The 22,986-nt window shown below is 35.3% G+C and overlaps 1 protein-coding gene across 1 annotated transcript; it reads left to right on the top strand.

Moving 5' to 3' along the window:
• Positions 1–8,149: 8,149 nt before the first annotated feature.
• Positions 8,150–21,349, top strand: LOC114376124 (E3 ubiquitin-protein ligase KEG-like). The gene is made up of 16 exons (XM_028334054.1): positions 8,150–9,459; positions 10,477–10,839; positions 10,931–11,161; positions 11,367–11,492; positions 11,580–11,916; positions 12,004–12,161; positions 12,561–12,718; positions 15,315–15,436; positions 15,521–15,655; positions 16,650–16,774; positions 16,967–17,071; positions 17,177–17,410; positions 18,342–18,675; positions 18,764–18,952; positions 19,076–19,381; positions 19,689–21,349. Exons 1-16 carry the CDS (start codon positions 8,684–8,686, stop codon positions 20,901–20,903), a joined length of 4,914 nt encoding a protein of 1,637 aa, XP_028189855.1. The 5' UTR covers positions 8,150–8,683; the 3' UTR covers positions 20,904–21,349.
• The last annotated feature ends 1,637 nt before the right edge of the window (positions 21,350–22,986 follow it).

Below are 22,986 nucleotides of genomic sequence, written 5' to 3'. Positions count from 1 at the left end.
TTAATTGTTTTTAAAAAATGGAGGGTTGAGATTTGTGAACATTATTTGGTCATATTGTTTTCCATAGAAGATGATATGTTCTTATTACTCAATAGCATAAATTAAATTAATTTTTTTCTGCATTTTAATTAAATTACTTAGTGGGACAATTAGGAAAACACAACATTATAGGTGTTATGACTTCTTAGAATGTGAGTTTGTGTCCAACTCAATCCCAAAAGTTAACTTATAGGGTGAGAGTTATTCCTCACTTTATATATTATATATTAGTCCTATCTTTAGTCAATGTGAGATTTGAATTTTTTTTCCCAATATCACCAAAAGGGGAGGGAGAGTTGTTGGAAAGTTAATTATCTACAGAGAAAATAAGGGTGAAATGTGTAAATAATAATGTGATATTATCTAAACATTCTTGCTAAGAATTAAAGGCAATATGACTTCTTCTTGGTTCATTTAATTTTCTTGAATAATTTTTGTATTTAATTTAGTTATTAATTACGAAGGTAATTTTATTTAAATGAAAATTGCTTGACCTTATCTTTTGGCTGACTAATTTATGATAGTTGGTTTGGGCAATTAATGTGGTCGAAGCACATTCAATGCTATTTTATAAATTAATATTTCTATTTAATTATTTTTGTTAGCATTTATTATTTATTAATATTTTGAATTGTAAAATATTAAAACTATCCTAGTTTGACTTTTATGTTAAATAAATGAGTCTTTGGCTATAAACACACGTCTAGGTCCAATTTATATCAAAATTTAAATTTTTTAATTATATAATTACCTGCATAATTTTATATATTTCAATTAAAATATTAAATAAATCATTTTACTCCTTAACAATATGAAATTTCCAATTTTTTTAAGTTTTTAACCCCAAATAAATTTTTATGTTCAAAATTATCATACATAATTTATTTGGGTTTAAATGTCTCTTGTTAAATTTTCAAGGTGAACTAAGCATATTTTTGTGAGTTACATACAAGTTTAATAAATTCATATAAAACTTCAAAAATTATATTGTTGTTATGATTAACATTTTAAACTTATAATTTTAATTTGTATACTTTAATGATTGTTTAATTATCCTTTTAGGATATTCTGAATATTTTTACAATTGTTTGGTCGTGTTCTAGTTAAATTATTAAAATTATAATTGAGTAGCACTCACTATTTTATTTTGAATTATATTTCTAAAAAAATTGAGTTTTTTCATCCAATTGCCTAGAAATGAATACTAAAAAAACAAATAATTAATATAATAAAATGAGGGTGTTACAACCATCACTATGACAAGATGAATACCTTATCGTGTCATCTACTTGTCCAACGTAAAATGCAAGAAAAACAAAAATACAATATACAAAAAAAAGTAAAAATCAATACACAAGTACTATAGGAGAATGAAATGGATGATACAAAACACACAAATTGTACACACATATTCACCAAGCATTAATATCAAAGATTAATATCATATATCAGTATCAAACATACAAACACATGTGTGCGACAATCAAGTGTATGTGTGACAATTATATGCTCATGAATGAGACTAGACATTACTTTGTGAAGTTAATTCATCATTGAGTGATAGAGTCAATTGTGTTCCCAAACATAGCAATATATATATATATATATATATATATATATATAATTTGTCATTCTCACCACGTCACGTGCTAAAAATTATGTAGTGGGTGTATTAAAATTGATCATGGTGTAACAATGACCCATCAAGACATTTATACAAGTGTAGTGAACTCACTATGACACAAGGATGCATTAACCCGACCTCTTATGGAATATCATGTCTACAAGTTTCTTAGGTCTTCCAATGAATTAATGGTCCTTGTATAATTCAAATGTGGAATGATATTGTGTGAATACCAAATCATGAATATTGTGCTAACATACATATAACACATCCACATGTCTTAGGCTATACGACTTTTTATATCTCAATCTTTAACCCAACATCTCTTGAACATTAAGGGTCCCAATCCATCATCATATACATGTCCAAGGATCATTAATTCAATCTTTATTAATATTTTTTTAGAATTTTTTATAGAATTAATATAATAAAAAAATATGGATTAGATGGGATCATATTTAATATTTTATTTTCAAAACCAATCAAATCCAAATCGAACTTATTTCATACATATCTATTTTTTATTTATAATTTTATTATAACAACCTTGTTTGTATTTTTATGAAAAATACAATTAATTAAAGATAACTTTTTAGTAACTATTTAAGTAAATGTATATAAATATGTATTGGGTTTAATATCTTTTTTTGTTCCTAAATTTCCAATTTTTGCTTTTAGACCCTAATCAAAATTTTGATTGGGCTTATCCCTGAATTTTTTCTCCAATAACATTTTTGGTCCTTATCGTCAATGTCATCATTAAGTGAAGACATGGTAGTCAAATGTGTTATCTTATCATCAACTTGTCTAACATGACATCCATGTATAATTTTTTTTGGTAAATTATGTTTAATTCCCCATCTTTTCACAAAATTCACTATTAGTCTCTCAATAATTTTTTGACAAATAATTATGTTCATAATTGTTATTAATTCCTATAATCAAATAATTATGGGAGAATGGGGGAGTACAATATTTCTTTCAACCACTAGATAGCATCATGTTTCGAGTTTAAGGGCATGACTTTTCTCCAACTTTCGGGCTTATTTGGTCCATACGAAGAAGGAAAAATTATTGGATTTTTTAGAAGGAGAAATGGTCATCAATCTAGCCTTTTGGGTAACTTGTAAGGGTACTGAGAGAAGTTGAACAAGAGCCCTCTCTCACCCTCAGTTGTGGAGCCCTCCAACAACAAAAGTGGGTATTAAAATAAATTTTGATGTTGGGGTGAAGGAAAGTAAAGGAGTATGTATGAGGTTAATTTGTAGGGACCCTCACAGGTTTTGTCTTATTGTGCCATAAAAATAATCCCTTGTGTTGTGTCCCCCAAGATTGCTAAAGTTTTTTCTATGAGATAGGCCTTCAAGGTTACATAAGATTTATCTGATATCCTTGAAGATTGCATAATATTTTGAGTAGAGGGATTCATCCTTTTTACTTTTTGTAAAAAGACAAGACAACCAAGTTTCTCATACTCTAGCTAATTTGGCCTTTTCTCACTAGAAAAATTACTTGATCGAAGAAACTCCAACTAAGTTGGCTGATTTGCTTCTTTCGGATGTAAGTAACCGTGTTTTGGTTGAATGAAATTCAGTTCCTACTTCAAAAAAAGTTGATCCAATCTAAACAACTTTAAATTAGATTTGATCAAATTATATTTAAATTTTAAACAATATTAGTTGGATGATTAATTAACAATGTCTAAGTGATTAAATCAAATAAATTTTCTCTTCAAAATAAACCCAATATGTGAATACCTCTATTCTTATTATTAGCTTTAACTTAGATGTGAAGTTGTGGGCTTTTATTGAGCTTTACCTCTCGTTTCTTTTTTTATATCTAATTCACCATTATGCGTTTTTATTATTGTCCATGGGAAGGACATGCATCCTGTTTCTAACTTGTTGTTCATCTACAATATTAATAGTGTCAAACCTACTCTTAAAGAAATTTCTTATCATGTCACCTTATTTAGTGTTTTTGTCATTATGGTAAGTCACCTTACTCATTGTTGACAACATCCAAGGTTATTGTTGCACCAACATCTAAGGACCAAAAGAAAGCATCTTCCTACTTTGCCTCATCCTTTAGCCACCCTAAAACCACAATCGGGGTATGTTTCATTTCTTATTTGGTTTGCACGTCATTTACCTTTAGTTGAAACATTGGCCACACTTCTTTATGCTGACCAAACCTATCATAAGTAAAACAAATATGATGCATCCCTTCAAAAATCCTATGATAAATGCAGAATTTTGAAATTATCATCTTAAGGAGATCCACTTCAATATAAATTAGAACAAATTTTTCTTTAGATGGAGAAAGTTCATCCAAAATATCAAACATTTCTTATGTACAAGAAAATTTTCATTAATCTTAATGGTGTTTCTAATCTTTATTGTATGCTATGATTATAAAATTCCATTGAAAGTCTAGGGATGCAAATCCAAATAACCACTATTCTAAAATCACCTTCAAAAGGAAGAAAAAAAGCTTATATATTTTGATAATAACATAATGATCCGTTATAAACCATGGACTAACTTCAAATACATGGCATAAACCTTTCCAATCTTGGAACCTAACTAAGAAGTATTCATTCTCCAAGTCCATGACTTCCATTACTCCGTCCAACTTCCACATCTTACCAAGTATATTCTACAGGGACTTGAGACTAAAGTTCTTGTCCAACACCTTGATCATAATAACCATCTGTAATGATTTTAAGCCTTTTGTTTCTCTCTTCTTTGGAGACCTTAACAATAAAGCATAAAACACACTCTTCTTCCTGCAGTGTCTCTAGCAGTAGGTCCTTGTGTAATCTTGACTTGTAGTCAATGGGAGTTGGGATTTAGTTCACCATTCACCCTAACCAAATATTCTTTCTTTATACAATAATAACTACAGTTTTCTTGTTAGCAAATTGTATTACTTGAATAAAAGAAAAGTATAATATTTTGTAGTAAATTACATCTATAAATAAACTATTAATATTTGAAATCATAAAAAATCTATTAATATTTTAATCCTTCCTAATAATTCTACTTTCCCCTTGCGTAATGGAGAATAAATATTCTCTATCGATACAATCTTAAAACAAAAACATTGAAATATAGAAATGAATAGCAAAAATATTTTGTATTACCATATTTTTTTCAATAAAATATTTTACAAGAACTTCAGGCTAAGCTTTTTGCCAAATACCTTACCTATCACAATTTTTGCTATGGTTCATAAGCTTTTCTTTCTTTCTTTAGAAACCATAATAATAGGGCATAATAAATCATCTTCTTTTAAGTTTTATGGCACAACTCCTCATTTGAGCTAGATAATTCTTCTACTTCCATTCACAATCCATGAGAGTCAAGATTTGATTTTCCATTCACCCCAAAAAAAAAAAATCTTTTTTATGATATTTTCTTTCTTTCCAACTTTATATTTGTAGCCCTTGGGCAGGGACCTTTTATAAGAGTTCCTTCCTTTGCCTTCATAAGTGGTTGGGGCTCAAGTGAGTCTACCCCTTAAAGGGTTAGCCTATGTTGATCTTTACTTTCTTTAAGTGCCTACCAAGTTGGTTTGCCTTTTTCTTATGATAACAATAAATAAATCCTAAGGGAGCAAGAAATGCCAGGAGAACATAACATCATTCCCTATTTTCTATTAATATTTATAACATTATTACCATAAAAACTAAACATTTTTTGCTACCAAGATTTAGTTACACAAATTAAATGAATGTATATTTTGTAGTAAATTATATAAAGTATTAATCTTTTAATCCTTCTTAATATCGTACTCTCCCATGTGTAATATGCATAGAGAGTAAATATTCTCTACAAATACAATCCTAAAAGAAAAACAACTAAATATACAAATGAATATTAATCTATTATAAAAATGTGTTTGTGCTACCATTGTTTTAGAGATAAAATAGTATTATCTTTTAGACATGGTAGTACAAAACAAGTAAAGACAATTCTAGAATATAGAAAGGCAAATATTGATGTAATGGACAAAAATGGAGATCCCTCTCATGTTTTTGCATGAGTTGTTGGGTCCCTAGAATGTGTTCATATCATTATCAAAAGAAATGCAAATGTGTGGTCATGACTAAGAGATGATTTTGGCCTATCGGTAGCTCATATTTATGCTTACCATGGCCAACCAAGCAAGCATGCATGTTTGCTTAAATTATACTTAAATGTTGCATCATCATCATCAGAACTAAACAGATAACATGAATTACTATTAGTTGGATATGATCCTACATAATGGTGAGTTTGAGATAAAAAGACCATCAACACTCAATTTTATAGGCTTTCAATGCTTATTATTTACTGCCAAATTAATTAGGGAGAGCCAATTGTTCGGGGAAAAGGATAAAAAGATAAGGAGAGATAAGACATTTCTATTGATGTGAGATATTTTGCTTATTATTTACTTCCAAATTCACATGCTTTAAGGAGCTCATTTAAAGTCTAATGTGAGATATTTTGCATGGTTATCTTATTGTTAACTTTAGCTTAGATGTGACATATGGGTCCTATCTAGCTATACAACTCCTTGTTTTTCTATTTTGTTCACCATTGTCTATTTTGTTATCATGGGAGGGACATGGAACTTATGCCATTTCATTATCTTTTCTTTCATCCTTGTTAGCATGCTTTTCATCTACAAGGTCGAAGCTACCCCTTTCCTTACATGTCACCTTCTTTATTCTTTCTCTCCCACTGAAGAGATAAATCAGCTACCTTGCTTCTCACAATAGTCTACAATATTCAAGGTTTCTACTACATTGATATTCAAAGTCCAAAAACATCCTCCTAACCTCTATATGCCCTAAAACCAAAATACGGGTTGTAGGTTTTGTTTTTGCTTATTTTTAATGTCCTTTACCTTTTGCTAAATCATTGGGCACACTTCTTTATGATAAAACCTATCACACAAAAACCACACAAGAGCGTGCCTTCTTATTCAACATTATAAACCTAATGATTAAGGTGAAAATTTTAAATCAATGTCTTGAGGAGTTCCACTTCAACACAAACTCAAGAGAAAAATAGTGTTTCCAATCTTATATAGCATATTACAACTATGCAATTCAATAGGACAAATAAGGTTGTGAATATGAATAACCACTCTTCTAAAATCATTTTCAGAAAGGAAAAAAATAACCTTCCATCTTTGGACAAGAACATAATGATATGCTACAAGCCATGAACCAACTTCAAAGACATGACACAAGTCTTTCCAATCTTACAACCTAATCAAGAAGTATTTGTTATCCAAGTCTATGCCTTCCATTACTCCATTTGGCTTCCACATCTTATCAAATCTATTATGTAAGAACTTGAGGCTAATCTTCTTGCTAAGCACATTGACTATCACATCCTTTTGCCATGTTTCATAAGCCTTTGTTTTTCTCTTCTTTGGAGACCCTAATAATGACATAAAATATCTTCTTGCAACTTCTTTGGTGGTAGATAACTTCTATTCTATTTAGAGTCTCTGTGAGTCAAAATTTGGTTTGGCATTTACCCTAGGTAAATATCCTTACATGATATTTATTTTCTTTCTAACTTCATATTCATAGTCGTTGGGAATGAACTTTTCACTAAAGTTTCCTCCTTTGTCTTCAAAGTGGTTGAGGCTCAAGCAAGTTTGACATTATCTATAGTTTTGTCCCTTTAAGAGGACCGATTTGTGTTGACCTTCACTTTCTTCATCCACTTGATGAACTGACATGCCTCTGCCCATGTTAGCGAATAAGAGAAATCCTAGGAAAACAACTAGCCCTAGCCCTAAGAAAGCATGGCATTCTTCTTTATTTTCTAACAAAATTTCTAAATCTTTTCATTATTTTAAAGTATATATTTTACTCTATATTCTTTCTTTATACACAATAAAAACTAAACATTTCCCTATTAGCAAATTGAATTACGTGAATTAAAGCAAGTTATAATATTTTATAATAAAGTATACCTATAAATAAACTATTAATTTTTGAATCTTCTTAACAATTCTACTCTCCCTTGAAAAAATGGAGAGTAAATATTCTCTATAAATACAATCTTAAAAGAAAAAAGCATTCAAATATACAAATGAATATTAATATAGTATAAAAATATTTCATATCACCATTGTTTTAGAAAATATTTATTTCAATCAAAAACCACACACCCATTCGTACAATGATGGCATCTCACCACGATGATCACTTCCTTTTTCCATTTCCTTCATGGAATAAAGGAGCATTATTTTTCGAAAAAGGGGTCAATTTAGGAAGAACTTTCACACCGTGCAAAAAAGCAGAAAAAAAATAAAAGTGGGCAATGCATCCGTATAGGTAAAGGAGCAACCCCAAATTTGGCAAGCACAGAACTCCAAGAACCCCTCCCCTTTAGCTTGCCGATCAAAACCCAAACACAACCTAGTTTAAAAGAAAAATCTAGAGATAAAAAAGCACCCACGTAGTAACAATAATAGAAATATTAAACCAAAAGAAAACCTAAAACAACAAGAATCCCTCAAAATTATTCCACTTCTGTGAAGCAAAGTGAATTTGGTTTTGGGGGTGGTGAGGTGTAGTGTAGTACTAGTACTTCTTCAAAGTCCAAAGCCACCTACATCAGCTTTCTCTCTCCTTTTGTTTCCTTCCTACCCACCTAAGGCCAAACCCATTTCTCACAAATGGAAAAATCGTAACGAAAGAAAGAAGAAAGTAATAAAAGAAGAAAAAAAAATAATCTAAATACCAAAATCCCCCTAACAATTCACTTCTTTACCTTTGTTCAGCAGCAACAACTTCTTCTTCGCTTCTTTCTCTCTCTCTGAAACCCTTTTTCTGTCTAGATTTCCTTCATCATTAGCTTAATTGATCAAGCTTAAGTCCTTTCGTTTGCTTCACCCCATGGATCTACCATTCACACCTTAAAAGAGATCCTTCAAAGTTCAATTTCGGATCAAAGCGGTTCCGTTCCGCCACTGATAAATTAAAATTGAGAGAGAGAGAGAGAGAGAATGAAAATCCCTTGTTGTTCGGTTTGCCAAACGCGGTACAACGAGGAGGAGCGAGTTCCGCTTCTGCTCCAATGCGGGCACGGGTTCTGCAGAGAGTGTCTCTCGAGAATGTTCTCGGCGTCTTCGGACGCCACGCTGGCGTGTCCCAGGTGCCGCCACGTGTCCACAGTAGGAAACTCGGTTCAGGCGTTGAGGAAGAACTACGCGGTGCTCGCGCTCCTCAACTCCGCCGCGGCCGCCAACGGCGGTGGCGGAGGGCGGTCGAGTTTCGACTGCGACTGCACCGACGACGAGGACGGTGACGGCGGTGGAGAGGATGAGGAGGAGGACGACGAGAAGCGGCGGCGGAATAGCCGCGAGTCGCAGGCGTCGAGCTCCGGCGGTGGTTGCGCGCCGGTGATCGAGCTCGGCGGCGGCGGCGGCGGCGCGCACAATGACCTGAAGCTGGTGCAGCGGATTGGGGAGGGGAGGAGGGCGGGGGTGGAGATGTGGATGGCAGTGATCAGTGGCGGTGGCGGCGAGGTAGGACGGCAGCGGTGCCGGCACAACGTGGCGGTGAAGAAGGTGGCGGTGGCGGAGGGGATGGATTTGGATTGGGTGCAGGGGAAGTTGGAGGATTTGCGTAGGGCTTCGATGTGGTGCAGGAATGTGTGCACTTTCCATGGCACAATGAGGGTGGAAGACAGTTTGTGTCTTGTGATGGATAAGTGTTATGGATCGGTTCAGTCTGAGATGCAGCGTAATGAGGGGAGGCTCACTTTGGAACAAGTTCTAAGGTCTTTGATTTTTTAATTTTTTTTCCTTTTCTTTATTAGATTTAGGATTTCTTTTGTTTCTTCTTGTGATTAATCTTGTTGTGAGAAGTTTATTTGACTTGTTAGTGACTATGCAGTGAGTAGACTGATACAAGTGTGGTGATTGTTGCGTTTGATTAGTTTAGTTTCTTTTGGTTTGATTGATGAGTGATTGTTGCGTTTGATTAGTTTAGTTTCTTTTGGTTTGATTGATGAGTGATTGTTGTGGTTGCAGTTGTGTGATTATTGTGTTTGATTAGTTCAGTTTTTCTTGATTTGTTTGATGAGTAATTGTGGTTTTAAGTTACGGTTTTGGTCCATTAGTTGAATTTCTCATGATGTGGGTTGTTGCAACCTCAGCACTACAATTTTTCAAGTGATGGCTGCAATTTGAAAACTTGATCAGTATTATCCAATGTTGTTAAATGGCGGCACAATGGCAGAATGATGTGGCAGATTTTTTGCAAACAACCATAGGCAATTTTTGAAGTGTGGACCACTATGGCAGTCTTAGGCCGCAATTGTGTGTTTATAAGGTGGAATTTTGGCCTTCTACCATGTTCCACCATTCGCCATTGATAATTTTGGTGTTATTGCAATTTCACTGATACGTAGGAAACACTACATAATGGTTAAAATTTGGAGATAATGCAATGTCTAAGTAGGTTGGACTAAATTAGGTTGGTTTATTCAATGTCTAAAATCTATCATTTTACTCCTGCTTATGTGTGTTTGTGTTGTAGCCATCTCACTGTTATACGTAGGATGCAATGCATTATGGTTAAAATTTGGAGAAAATGCAATGTTATTATGTCTCTGCCAGTCATTGACTAATCAATGTTTGGAGGGAGACACTGTCTATCTATGCGTTTTTCTAGGCTGCCTATGTGCTTTCCTGTTGGTTAAGCAGATAGAGAAATAGTTGAATGAATGATCCCATACTGCATTTCAATTTTCCATGATGCTATAAATAATGATTTTAAAATTTTCCCAATGTAGATATGGGGCAGACATTGCACGAGGTGTTGTTGAGCTTCATGCTGCAGGAGTTGTTTGCATGAATTTGAAACCTTCCAATCTTCTTCTTGATGCAAATGGTCACGCTGTGGTTTCTGACTATGGACTTGCTACAATTCTGAAGAAGCCTTCCTGTTGGAAGGCTCGACCGGAGTGTGACTCTGCGAAGATCCATTCCTGTATGGAATGCATAATGCTCAGCCCACATTATACAGCACCGGAGGCTTGGGAACCTGTGAAGAAATCATTGAATTTGTTTTGGGATGATGGAATAGGTATATCTTCCGAATCAGATGCGTGGAGTTTTGGTTGTACATTGGTGGAGATGTGCACTGGTGCCATTCCGTACGTGGAGAAATTCATTCTTTACTCAACTTTTCTTTCTTATGTTCTTCCCTCTTTTTCAAATTTCTTACTGCAAAATCTGTTTGTGCAGTTGGGCAGGTTTAAGTGCAGAGGAAATCTATCGAGCTGTCATTAAAGCTAAGAAATTGCCTCCGCAGTATGCTAGTGTGGTTGGTGGTGGAATTCCGAGGGAATTGTGGAAGATGATTGGAGAGTGCTTGCAATTCAAGCCATCTAAAAGGCCTACTTTTAGTGCAATGCTGGCAATATTTCTCCGCCATTTGCAGGAAATACCACGCAGCCCTCCTGCTAGCCCTGATAAGTAAGTCTGTTAAGCAAGTTATTATAACTGTGACTGCATCTCCTGTGTTGGTTTTGATATCACTTGATTGAGAAGTTAAGGCTACTTATGGTTTTTAGTATGAAAATGTGAGCTTCAATAGGAATGAGCCAAATGCACAATTGTCATTGATGTTCTTCATTTGCTCAATTGTCTTATACAATGTTATACATTTGTGTGGATACAGTGGCTTAGATAAGGGCTCTGTGTCAAATGTGATGGAGCCTTCCCCAGTACCTGAATTGGAAGTTCCTCAGGAAAACCCAAATCATCTTCATCGACTTGTGTCTGAAGGAGATACTGCAGGTGTTAGGTTAGTTGGTGTCATGCACCTCTTCTCCGAGCTTGCTATTACTTAAACTTTATCATTTCATTCATTTGCTGTATATTTCTTGCTCAGAGATCTTCTTGCAAAGGCTGCATCAGAAAGTGGCAGCAACTACCTATCAATGCTATTGGAAGCCCAAAATGCTGATGGGCAAACGGCTCTTCACTTAGCTTGTAGACGTGGTAGTGCAGAACTTGTTGAGACAATTCTGGAGTGTAGAGAAGCAAATGTTGATGTATTGGACAAAGATGGAGATCCTCCTCTTGTTTTTGCATTAGCAGCTGGGTCCCCAGAATGTGTTCGTAGCCTTATCAAAAGAAATGCTAATGTGCAGTCACGATTGAGAGATGGTTTTGGCCCATCAGTAGCTCACGTTTGTGCCTATCATGGCCAACCAGATTGTATGCGAGTATGTTTTTCTTAAATTATACTTGGATGTTTCTTCTTGTTCTTCATTAAAACTATATTCATCTGAGTTTATGTGGAGAAATAACAGGAATTACTATTAGCTGGAGCTGATCCCAATGCAGTGGATGATGAAGGTGAATCTGTTCTGCATAGAGCAATTGCCAAGAAGTACACAGACTGTGCTCTTGTGATATTGGAAAATGGAGGCTGTAGATCAATGGCCATCTTGAATCCAAAGAACCTGACGTGAGTATTGGCTTAAGTTTTCTTTATAACTTGGAATTCGTTTGTCATGTGTGTCAATTGGTATATAGAACTACGATAACTGATCTTAATTAACTGTTAGGAAATGCAACAATACCTTATGTATTATTACACAGAGGAAAGACAGTTTTGCTGAAGTTTTCATTTTGTCATCAATTTTAATTTTCACGTTGGTTATCATCATTCTTGGAATTTCTGATTTTAAAATCTAGGGCGGTTCTGTTCTACAGTTACAATAGTATAAAGGGAATTCTTTAATGTATCATCGTCTATATAATTGAACCCCACATATTGTAAACTATGTCATTTATGTTAAATTGATATTTTGTATCACATGCATATATAATCCATTAATCATACAGTTTTACTCTGGTGTTGCAGACCGCTGCACTTGTGTGTGGCAACATGGAATGTTGCTGTTGTGAAGAGATGGGTGGAAGTTGCAACTTCTGATGAGATTGCTGAATCAATTGACATACCAAGCCCTATTGGCACTGCCTTGTGCATGGCAGCTGCTTCTAAGAAAGACCATGAAAATGGTATCCAAAACTTCATTGTTTGATAATGATTTGAACATTTGGCTATTTTTCTTATTGTGGTTTATTTATTTATTTTTTCTAAATTTAGTGCATCTAGAAATGCTTCAATATTGGTCATATATCAATTTCAAATGGTTTAGATAGAAAGGAGTGTTGAAATTGTAAGTTTTGGGTATAGAGGAAGAGATATAAAAAAGAATGAAACACTGAATTGATATTAGCCAAGTTGTATTACAATGTATTAATGTTTTTCCAAACCTAGAGCACTAACCCTTATTTTTCACTAACTATGAATTTGTGATCCTATCTAATTAGGGAAACAAATCATGATAAGATGAAATATGGTAACCAATCCTTAGAGATAATGAGAAAATAGTGAAAGTAATCCTAGAGGATAATTTAAAATATGATCCTATATTTTCATATATTCTAACAAAGAGAATCACAACTGTAGGAAGATAAGGAATCCTCCACTCCAGATCTGAGAAAATTTTCATGTTCATTATTGGCGAGTTTACATTGAATGCCGAAGGTCTAATAGATCTAAGATAACTAAGAACAAAATTCAAAAATGTTTTTAAAAAAGTTAGCAAACCTGCCCAATCTCTAGTGGCAACCTTAAAGTAGTCACTGGCTAAGCATCAAAGGGACACCACAAATATATTCTATCCCACAAGTTGAGAAGCAGTGAGACTAATGCATGCATTCTACTCTCGAATCTGCTAATGCCACAAAATTTATACTTCCTTATTGACAATGCTTTGATCGGCAGAAATTTTTCCAGAGTAAAGGTCAGGACCTTTGCTCTCCAATGAACCCTAGCATATTATTCCATGTGATGGGTGCCTTATAGTGCTGGTGTTCTTTTGGATCTGAACTGGAACTGTGCATAAGACACATCTGATGCCGGAGCTAAATGAGGCCTAAGTACTACAAAATATCATCTCTATTAATTGGATTAATTACCACTTTCCAAAAAAAAAAAAAGATTGTTTGACTTGACCCCATGCTTGCTACTCAGAAATCATAACTGCTTATTTTAAAACTAGCTTACACTTTTCTGCCAAATTGCATAATTTTCGCAAGATCAGATGATTGTCTAGAGCCATATGGATGGGATGTTGGAGTCATTATTTAACCAGCTAGCTTAAGTAGATATCCTAATCTTACCTGCCCCCATACATTTTCATTGAAGAGTAATTAATATTAATGATATAAAGTGTTTAGAATATTTTTATAATATATTATGAAATCAATCCATCTGCTAATCAATGATCAATACAAGGGCTTATTTCCTAATTTCATTTTACATCCTTATTTAATATAGGGATATGATAGGAGTCTTGTTGTAATAGTGATATTTGGTCTGTAGTTGTACTGTTGTAGCATTACTAATGTGCTTGTTCTAAATCTGCATAAATCAATGTTAGCTCTTTGTATTTACGCGTCATGTCAAATCATTATCATTTTATATAAAAAAATAAGCAAGACTTTAAAAGTTCAAATTCTTTATAATTTAGAAGTTGTAGTGCTGCTCCAGTGACAAATAAATCCTTACTTTCTAATTTAAAAGCTAAAGTGTTGTACCTAGAAGGATTTATTTGTAACTGTAACATGATGACTCTGTTCACCTGCATTTGGTGGCTGCTTTTATTGTAGCAGCCATGGCGGTAGCGAAGAAGACAAAGATGAAAAGCGAGTGATGAGTGGCGGAAATCTGATTAGAGAAGAAAATGGGTTTTGGGTTGTCTAACCCGACCCAACCCAGTCTTAAATTAGAAAACCTAAAAACCCGACCCAGACCCAGATTTAGAATACCCTAAAAACCCGACTGAACCAATCCATGTCCCGAACATTAAAAAAATGACATCCCACCTAAAAACCCAAACAAGTCATCTTTTCTCAAACAATAAGCACAAGCTGCAAGCAGCAACCTACTCCATGGGTGAACAAGAATTGGGGGTCGGATGCGGGTGAAATTCCCGCCAATGGCTGAGATGTTCAGTTGACTCCTTAACCTTTGTGGGGGTGATTGAATACCCGGATCAAGTCAGAGTTCACGCCGCCTGCCCTGAACAAATAGGAGGTGTGGGCCACAGGTCGCACATCCTGCAGTGTGTTCTTCTGGTGACCACCCAGTGATGACCGTCACTGGTGGCGGTGGTGATCTTCTGCGTCCGCCCTTCTCCAGCACCCTTGACCTTGCTATTTCTCCTGGTTTCTCCGACTCAGCCTTTATTTCAGTGGCCCTGCTCTTGTCTCTCTGTCTCAACCTTGCCCTTTTTTCCCTCGACTCAGCCAGCCCTCAACCTGTTCCTTTTTTCCCTTTGACCTATGACTGTTCAACAATACCTCTGCATTGCAATTTTATCTCTGCAATTATATGCGCGTGCACACACAAACACACACACACATTTATATGGCGGATTTTCAGCTGGCCGTTATAGTCCACCACCCACCATCAAGAACACTGCTTCAAATTAGTACTTCAAATTTGAGAGTTAATACATGAATATTTATAATATCATTTATGCTATTTAATCTCTTTAGCGAAATAGTTGATTTGTCTAATCTTGTTTGTTCATGCTAAATATAGAGGGGAGAGAACTGGTGCAGATATTGCTTGCAGCAGGAGCTGATCCATCTGCTCAAGATTCCCAGAATGGGAGGACAGCTTTGCATACAGCTGCTATGACTAATGATGTGGACTTGGTTAAGGTAGGTGAATGAGCTTCTTGATTAAAATGATTATAAAAATAATTTTATGTTGCTAAAATATGCACGTTTGGGTATTTTGAGTAGGTTATTCTAGGTGCCGGGGTTGATGTGAACATTCGCAATGTGCACAACAGTATACCTCTTCACTTGGCCTTAGCTAGGGGTGCAAAGGCATGTGTTGGACTGCTTCTTGCTGCTGGAGCAGATTATAATTTGCAGGTTTTCATCTGAGTCCCCATTTCCCTATTTGATCACATATAAATATAATTATACGTATGACTAGCAGAAAGGTAGCCCTTGTTATGCTTGTCTGTCCGCATTTTTTGGTTAAGATGAGGAAATGAGAGTAATTAATTTATAATGTAGCACTAGTCCAAAAAGAAAACTGAAAGTGGAGAGTGTAATTATAGTACAATTGCATTAGTAGCAGTTTAAGGTTAAAATGGCTCAAGAAATGTCTACATTAAAAGTTAGTATCACTTTTATATATTGTTATAGTCTTATAGATGACATAGAAATTTCAATCTCTGGCAGCATATTGAATGCTATTTTGCTTTGTGATTTCTTCTTTTTCCCTGATTTCTTGTATGGTTTATAAAACTTTCTATTTACTACATTAGATCGTTATTATATGACATATGGATTGCTGAGTTCAGTATCTGATGTAGCCATTCTTTATTATTTGAGTAATTTAAGCTTAATGATAGTTTAATACCATTAAAGGTGGTTGGGGGGGGGGGGGGGACTAACAAATCTAAGGAACATGATTTCTATAAAAATTCAAATATTCAATAGGTTGAGTAAGCTGGAGAAGACAGAATGAATATTAAAACTATTTTAGTAAGTTTATATAATTGACTTTTATTCTGAAATGAGTTGTGATCTATTGATTTAGTTGTGGACATATGCTTGTTTCCATGACATTGAAACAGTATTTGTATATCTTTTTGATTTGTTGTGCTCTTTATTTTTTTTATATATATTCGAACCTTTTGCAATGGTTATATTGTTATATGTACGACCCATAATAAGTGTGTGCCACTTATGTTTAGCTTGAATTGTATTTACTTGCTCAGCTATTATCAGCTACATTCAAATGAGTTTGAGGTTGAATAGTAGAAATAAATGGAAGTTGACATGTTCCCTGTCTTGTGGAAGGAAGCTTCGCTATATTGTCCTTGTCATTTAAGGTTCTAATGTAACTTCGTGTCAGGATGATGATGGTGACAATGCTTTCCATATAGCAGCAGATACAGCAAAAATGATTCGTGAAAATCTTGACTGGCTTATTGTTATGCTAAGGAATCCTAATGCTGACATTGAAGTCAGAAACCACTGGTAAGCCCCAGCTAAAGGCAGTATTTTCATTAAGTTCTAATTATTATTTTTGAGCATCGTATACTTATCTAAAACATTATTGTCATAACTTTGAAACTGCATTTAGTTGTTGCATGTTGGTCCTATTTCACCTATTAATCACATTGAACTCCAATAACTAATATGACTGATGGGGTTATGTTTTTATGACAGTGGGAAGACACTACGTGACATTTTAGAAGCTCTCCCCCGAGAATGGTTATCTGAAGATCTAATGGAAGCACTCATGAATAGGGGAGTTCATTTGTTTCCTACTGTGTGAGTGGGAGACATTATTTTCTACTAGTTTCTTGTTTGTGATATTTATTGTCTACCGACATGTGACTGATATGTTTAAAAATTTGTTTATTGATGACTATATAGATTTGAAGTGGGAGACTGGGTGAAGTTTAAAAGATCTGTCACAAAACCAAAACATGGATGGCAAGGTGCTAAACCAAAGAGTGTTGGTTTTGTGCAAAGTGTTCCAGACAGAGATAATCTCATTGTTTCATTTTGTTCTGGAGAGGTTCATGTTCTTGCAAATGAAGTTATAAAAGTCATTCCATTGGACAGGGGACAACATGTACAACTGAAAGAAGATGTAAAAGAGCCAAGGTAAAATTTTACATAACTGCTACACCTTTTTATTTTTATGTAATGGCTTATTTATGTTATATGTCTAATGTTGGGGAGTTTCTTTGATCTTTGTTAATAACAATTCTTTTGGTTTATTATTTCTTTTGACTAGAACATTGGGTAAACTAAATTTCTCTGTGGATTAACAGAACAGAGTATGTCAAACAAGAGTTCCAAAGAAACTTGACATGAGAATAGTGACAGGACTAGTTGCAGAGGATGATACTGCTGTATTATCATCGTTAAAATATAGGGCCTATAGATAAGGAAGGAAAAAAAGGGAAAACAAAGAATCAAAATAATAGGTTATTAGATTAATATGGTTTAATGTGTTGCGATGCAAAAGACTATACTAACCCCTATTTATACTAGGAATTAGGTTAAGTACTGATAAAAATTAAACTGCAATTTATTTGGTCTTTGAACTTGTAACAGCTCATTTGTCTTAATTCATGATGAGGTAGAGGCAGTCTCGTCCTTCGTGAAGGAGGTTGAGTAGTAAAATCTGGCTAAAAGGAGACTAATAAGATTCTGGAAGCAAGATATTGAAATTAAATGCCAGAGGACTCTGGTGGCTTAGTGGTATCACCCACTTCTGATGCTTCTTCCATATAGGTCTTATTACAATTGCTTCGGGATATCATGTGGCTGGAGACTGGCGGGCCTAATTAGTTTGGTGGCATCCTGCTATTTTTTAAATCTTTTTGTTTGATGGATTTATTATGCTGTTATATATTCTCTACTCAAGGTTTTTGTTTAAAGAAAGTATACAAGATAACGGAATGATAATGTAGAAGACAATATGCTTTACTATCAAATTATGTTAATTAGAACCTTGTGCATGGCATGCTTGCAATCCTTGATGTTTTTGCATTTGCCTTCAATATTGATGACTGTTTGTCTATGTTAGATTTGGTTGGCGTGGGCAGTCACGTGACAGCATTGGGACAGTATTATGCGTTGACGATGATGGAATCCTCCGTGTTGGATTTCCTGGAGCATCAAGAGGATGGAAAGCTGACCCAGCAGAGATGGAACGTGTTGAGGAATTCAAGGTTGGAGACTGGGTTCGTATTCGTCCAACTCTTACATCTGCAAAGCATGGACTAGGATCTGTGACACCAGGAAGCATTGGCATCGTATATTGTATCCGACCAGACAGTAGTCTGTTAATAGAACTGAGCTATCTTCCAAATCCATGGCATTGTGAACCAGAGGAGGTTGAGCATGTTGCTCCTTTTAGGGTAAGAAAAATGCAGATAATTTTCATTCTATGACGTTTATTTGTTTCCTGTCTTTACATGACTTGTATTAACAAAATTTGTCTTACAGATTGGGGACCGGGTATGTGTGAAACGATCTGTTGCAGAACCTAGATATGCATGGGGTGGTGAGACACATCATAGTGTCGGAAGAATAAGTGAGATTGAGAATGACGGTCTCTTAATAATAGAGATACCAAATAGACCCATACCATGGCAAGCTGATCCATCAGATATGGAGAAGGTGGAAGATTTCAAGGTAGCAATTCATTCTGTTAAAGTTGATCATTTGCTACCTTTTTAGTTTGTTCGTTCTATATATTTAATATCAGATGCCTTATTATTGGTTGGCTCTATTTAATTGTTGATTTGTCCAAAGCAGGTGGGAGATTGGGTGAGAGTGAAAGCTTCAGTGTCTTCTCCAAAATATGGATGGGAGGATATTACAAGGACTAGTATTGGGGTAATTCATAGCTTGGAGGAGGATGGCGATATGGGTGTTGCTTTTTGTTTCAGAAGTAAGCCCTTTTCTTGCTCAGTCACTGATGTGGAGAAGGTTCCTCCATTTGAGGTGGGCCAAGAAATTCATCTGATGCCATCTGTTACTCAGCCACGGCTTGGGTGGTCAAATGAATCAGCAGCTACTGTTGGAAAAATAGTGAGAATTGACATGGATGGTGCTCTCAATGTAAGCTTAGTTTTTTCTTCTAGTTTTATGCGTGATTCTACACCTTTAATGACTTTAAGGTAACTATAACATCTGAAGTGTCTTCCATACCAAACTGAGTCTTTCACTACTTAACAGAGTAAGAAAACCACCTCATATTTAGCTTTGCTGGAATCCCTGCCTAAACTATATGAGAAAATTAGACTAAAATATTTGACCATTGTAACTATGGGATTAGATAAACTTGATATAAAGCATTTCATCAACAATGTTATTAGTGATTTCATCCTGATATTACAAATAAGTGATTTTGCTGGTTTCTTTGTAGGTGAGGGTCACTGGTAGGCAGAGCTTGTGGAAAGTTTCACCTGGAGATGCAGAACGGCTTCCAGGATTTGAAGTTGGGGATTGGGTACGGTCAAAACCAAGCCTGGGAACCAGACCAAGCTATGACTGGAATAGTGTTGGGAGAGAAAGTTTAGCTGTTGTGCATAGTGTACAGGATTCTGGATACTTGGAGTTGGCTTGCTGTTTTCGCAAAGGGAAGTGGATCACTCATTATACAGATGTTGAAAAGGTTCCTAGCTTTAAAGTTGGGCAGTATGTTAGGTTCCGAACTGGTTTGGTTGAACCAAGGTGGGGTTGGAGAGGAGCTCAGCCTGAATCTCAAGGGGTTATAACCAGTATTCATGCTGATGGAGAAGTCAGGGTCGCATTTTTCGGTCTGCCAGGACTGTGGAGAGGAGATCCTTCAGACCTTGAGATTGAACAAATGTTTGAAGTGGGAGAGTGGGTGAGGTTGAACGACAATGCAAATAATTGGAAATCAATTGGACCAGGTAGTGTTGGTGTCGTTCAAGGAATAGGGTATGAAGGAGATGAATTGGACAGAAGCATTTTTGTTGGATTTTGTGGGGAGCAAGAAAAGTGGGTAGGACCAAGTTCCCATCTTGAAAGATTTGACAAACTCTCTGTTGGACAGAAGGTTAGAGTAAAACAATATGTAAAGCAACCGAGATTTGGATGGTCAGGGCATACCCATGCTAGTATTGGGACGATACAAGCAATTGATGCTGATGGAAAGCTTCGGATATACACACCAGCAGGATCCAAAACATGGATGTTGGACCCATCAGAAGTGAAGGTGGTAGAAGAGAAGGAGCTCTGTATTGGAGACTGGGTTAGGGTTAAAGCATCAATTTCAACCCCAACCCACCATTGGGGGGAAGTGAGTCATTCAAGCATTGGGGTGGTGCATCGGATGGCAGACGAGGATTTGTGGGTGGCGTTCTGTTTTACGGAGAGGCTATGGCTTTGTAAGGCGTGGGAAATGGAAAGGGTTAGGCCATTTAAAGTTGGGGACAAGGTAAGGATCAGAGATGGACTGGTGACCCCGCGATGGGGATGGGGAATGGAGACACATGCCAGCAAGGGACAGGTTGTAGGTGTAGATGCAAATGGCAAACTAAGAATAAAATTCCGGTGGAGGGAAGGGAGGCCCTGGATAGGAGACCCTGCTGATCTTGCCCTTGATGAGGACTGATGCTGTTTTAGGAACATGGAAGGTTGTATCATAACTAAATTTTCTCATTCAGCTCTTTAGCCTATGTTTTTCTGGGCTGAGCTTGTGCAAAGTGGAAAGCTTGATGTGCTCTGAACCATAACTCCTTTATGAAGGTTGGAATGCAGTTTGGCCATACATGTATTGATGTTAATAAACAGAGGGGGTGAAAGAATTGAAGCTGTGGAGATAGGAAAATTGGCTTGCTGACCTAGTGTGGAGATTTGAAGGCAGCTAAAACAAATATTGGCAGTTGGCTCATTTATATTCATTACTCACATGTTTGTAGTCCCAGATTTTGAGGTGTATATCATATGTATGTTTATTTCATATTGTACAAATTGTACTCAACAGTCAACTTAATGCATTTTTTGACTCTCCATTATGCAGTTGCATAATTCTTGAAATAGAATTTATTCCATTATACAGCTTCTGTGCAATATAACCCAACTGTTTCTGCTTTGGCAATATGGGTATGGTTGTGAGCATTTTCTCCTCTCACAGTTCAATTAGTGCTTCAATTCGTTGCTTGGTGCGAAGACAACACTGTTGTAAATGGAGAATCAAGAATGAGCTAGGGCAAGACTAGCCATTTTTTACCTCTATTTTTTTAATATGTAGGAATTGAACATGATACTATAGAATTTATAACACTTACATATCATGTTCAGTCAATTGAGTTAGACTTTCTTGATTTTGACCTCTATATTTAAGCTTGTGTAAGTTAGGAAATTAATAGGGTTTTGTTCTATTTTCGTTCGGAGCAACTGACCCAAATGTCCACTACTCAAATGGGGGACATGTTAGGTGCACCCAGCAATTAAGTGAATGGACAAAATTGTCCTTGCGTTAAAAAAAATAATTCTTCTTCCAGAAGAAAGTTCTTCCGGAAAGCTTTTGGAAGAAAGTTCTTCCGGAAGCTTTCCGGAAGAATCTTCTTTCGGAAGAACAATTTGTGTTCTACCGGAAGAACAATTTGTGTTACCGGAAGAACTTTTTTCGGAAAGCTTTTCGGAAGAAGGTTCTTTCGATAGAAAGGTTCTTCCGGTATCACAAATTGTTCTTCCGGAAGAAAGTTCTTCCAGTAACACAAATTGTTCTTCCGAAAGAAGGTTCTTCCGGTCGAACACAAATTGTTCTTCTGGAAGAAGAATTATTTTATTTAACGCAATAACAATTTTGTCCATTCACTTAATTGTTGGGTGCACCAGCAATGTTGCTGGGTGCACCTAGCATGTCCCCTTAAATGGCCTTGAATCTTTCATGCTTTACTGTCGCACAATCACACATGTCCACTACTTAAATGGCCTTGAATCTTTCATGCTTTACTGTCGCCCAATCACACACCAATTATGATTTATGAAAATATGAAACTCTTCCCTCTGAATAATGAATATTATGTATGGACGAACAGCGAAAGATAAAAAAGCAAAATCAAATCTGAATAAATGCCGCTTGAAAACAGCGAATAAGCATTTAGCTAATTGTAGTTCCCGTCATTACCGAGCGCGTGGTATGAACCAAGAGATATTCTTCATTATGTTTCAAATAAAAAATCACGAGTAGAGAAAATTTTTTAGTACATAAGCCAGTATTCAATATGAATTTGATTGAAATGCACAACATAAATCTTTTCCTTCTAATTGTGATCTAATCATAAATTTATATATAATTAAAAAGTTTTATAATAACTACATTTAAAAGTGATATGTTAATATTTAATTAATTGACTGTAAACATGTTTACACTTACAATGTATTAACATTTAAGTTACTATATGGAATACTCAACTAGGACATGTTTGCATACTATTTTAAAACAGTTTTCGGCCTTAAAAAACGAAAAAAAAACTATATTGACAATTCTTTAAAAACAAGAAGGCTAAATTGTATTTTTAGTCTTTTTATAATTTTTAATCTGTAATTTTGGTTCCTCAATTTAGTGATTTTACTTTACCAATTTTAAAAAAAATTATAATTTTGATTTTGCTGTTAAATTTCATTCATTGACCGTTTGTATTATACATTGACCCATGACCTGTTATTAGGACTTCTTTTTTTTTTTT

The sequence above is a fragment of the Glycine soja genome, chromosome 11 (assembly GCF_004193775.1).
Source record: "Glycine soja cultivar W05 chromosome 11, ASM419377v2, whole genome shotgun sequence".
Lineage (NCBI taxonomy): Eukaryota > Viridiplantae > Streptophyta > Magnoliopsida > Fabales > Fabaceae > Glycine > Glycine soja.
This window is presented reverse-complemented; position numbering and strand designations above follow the sequence as displayed.

What these genes read in the sequence shown, in the direction of transcription:
- LOC114376124 (XM_028334054.1), top strand. Translation starts at nt 8,684, where the DNA reads ATGAAAATCCCTTGTTGTTCGGTTTGCCAAACGCGGTACAACGAGGAG. An exon ending in CCTCCTGCTAGCCCTGATAA is followed by an intron (nt 11,162 to 11,366) that starts GTAAGTCTGTTA and finishes GTGTGGATACAG; the next exon opens with TGGCTTAGATAAGGGCTCTG. An exon ending in GAAGATGTAAAAGAGCCAAG is followed by an intron (nt 17,411 to 18,341) that starts GTAAAATTTTAC and finishes TGTCTATGTTAG; the next exon opens with ATTTGGTTGGCGTGGGCAGT.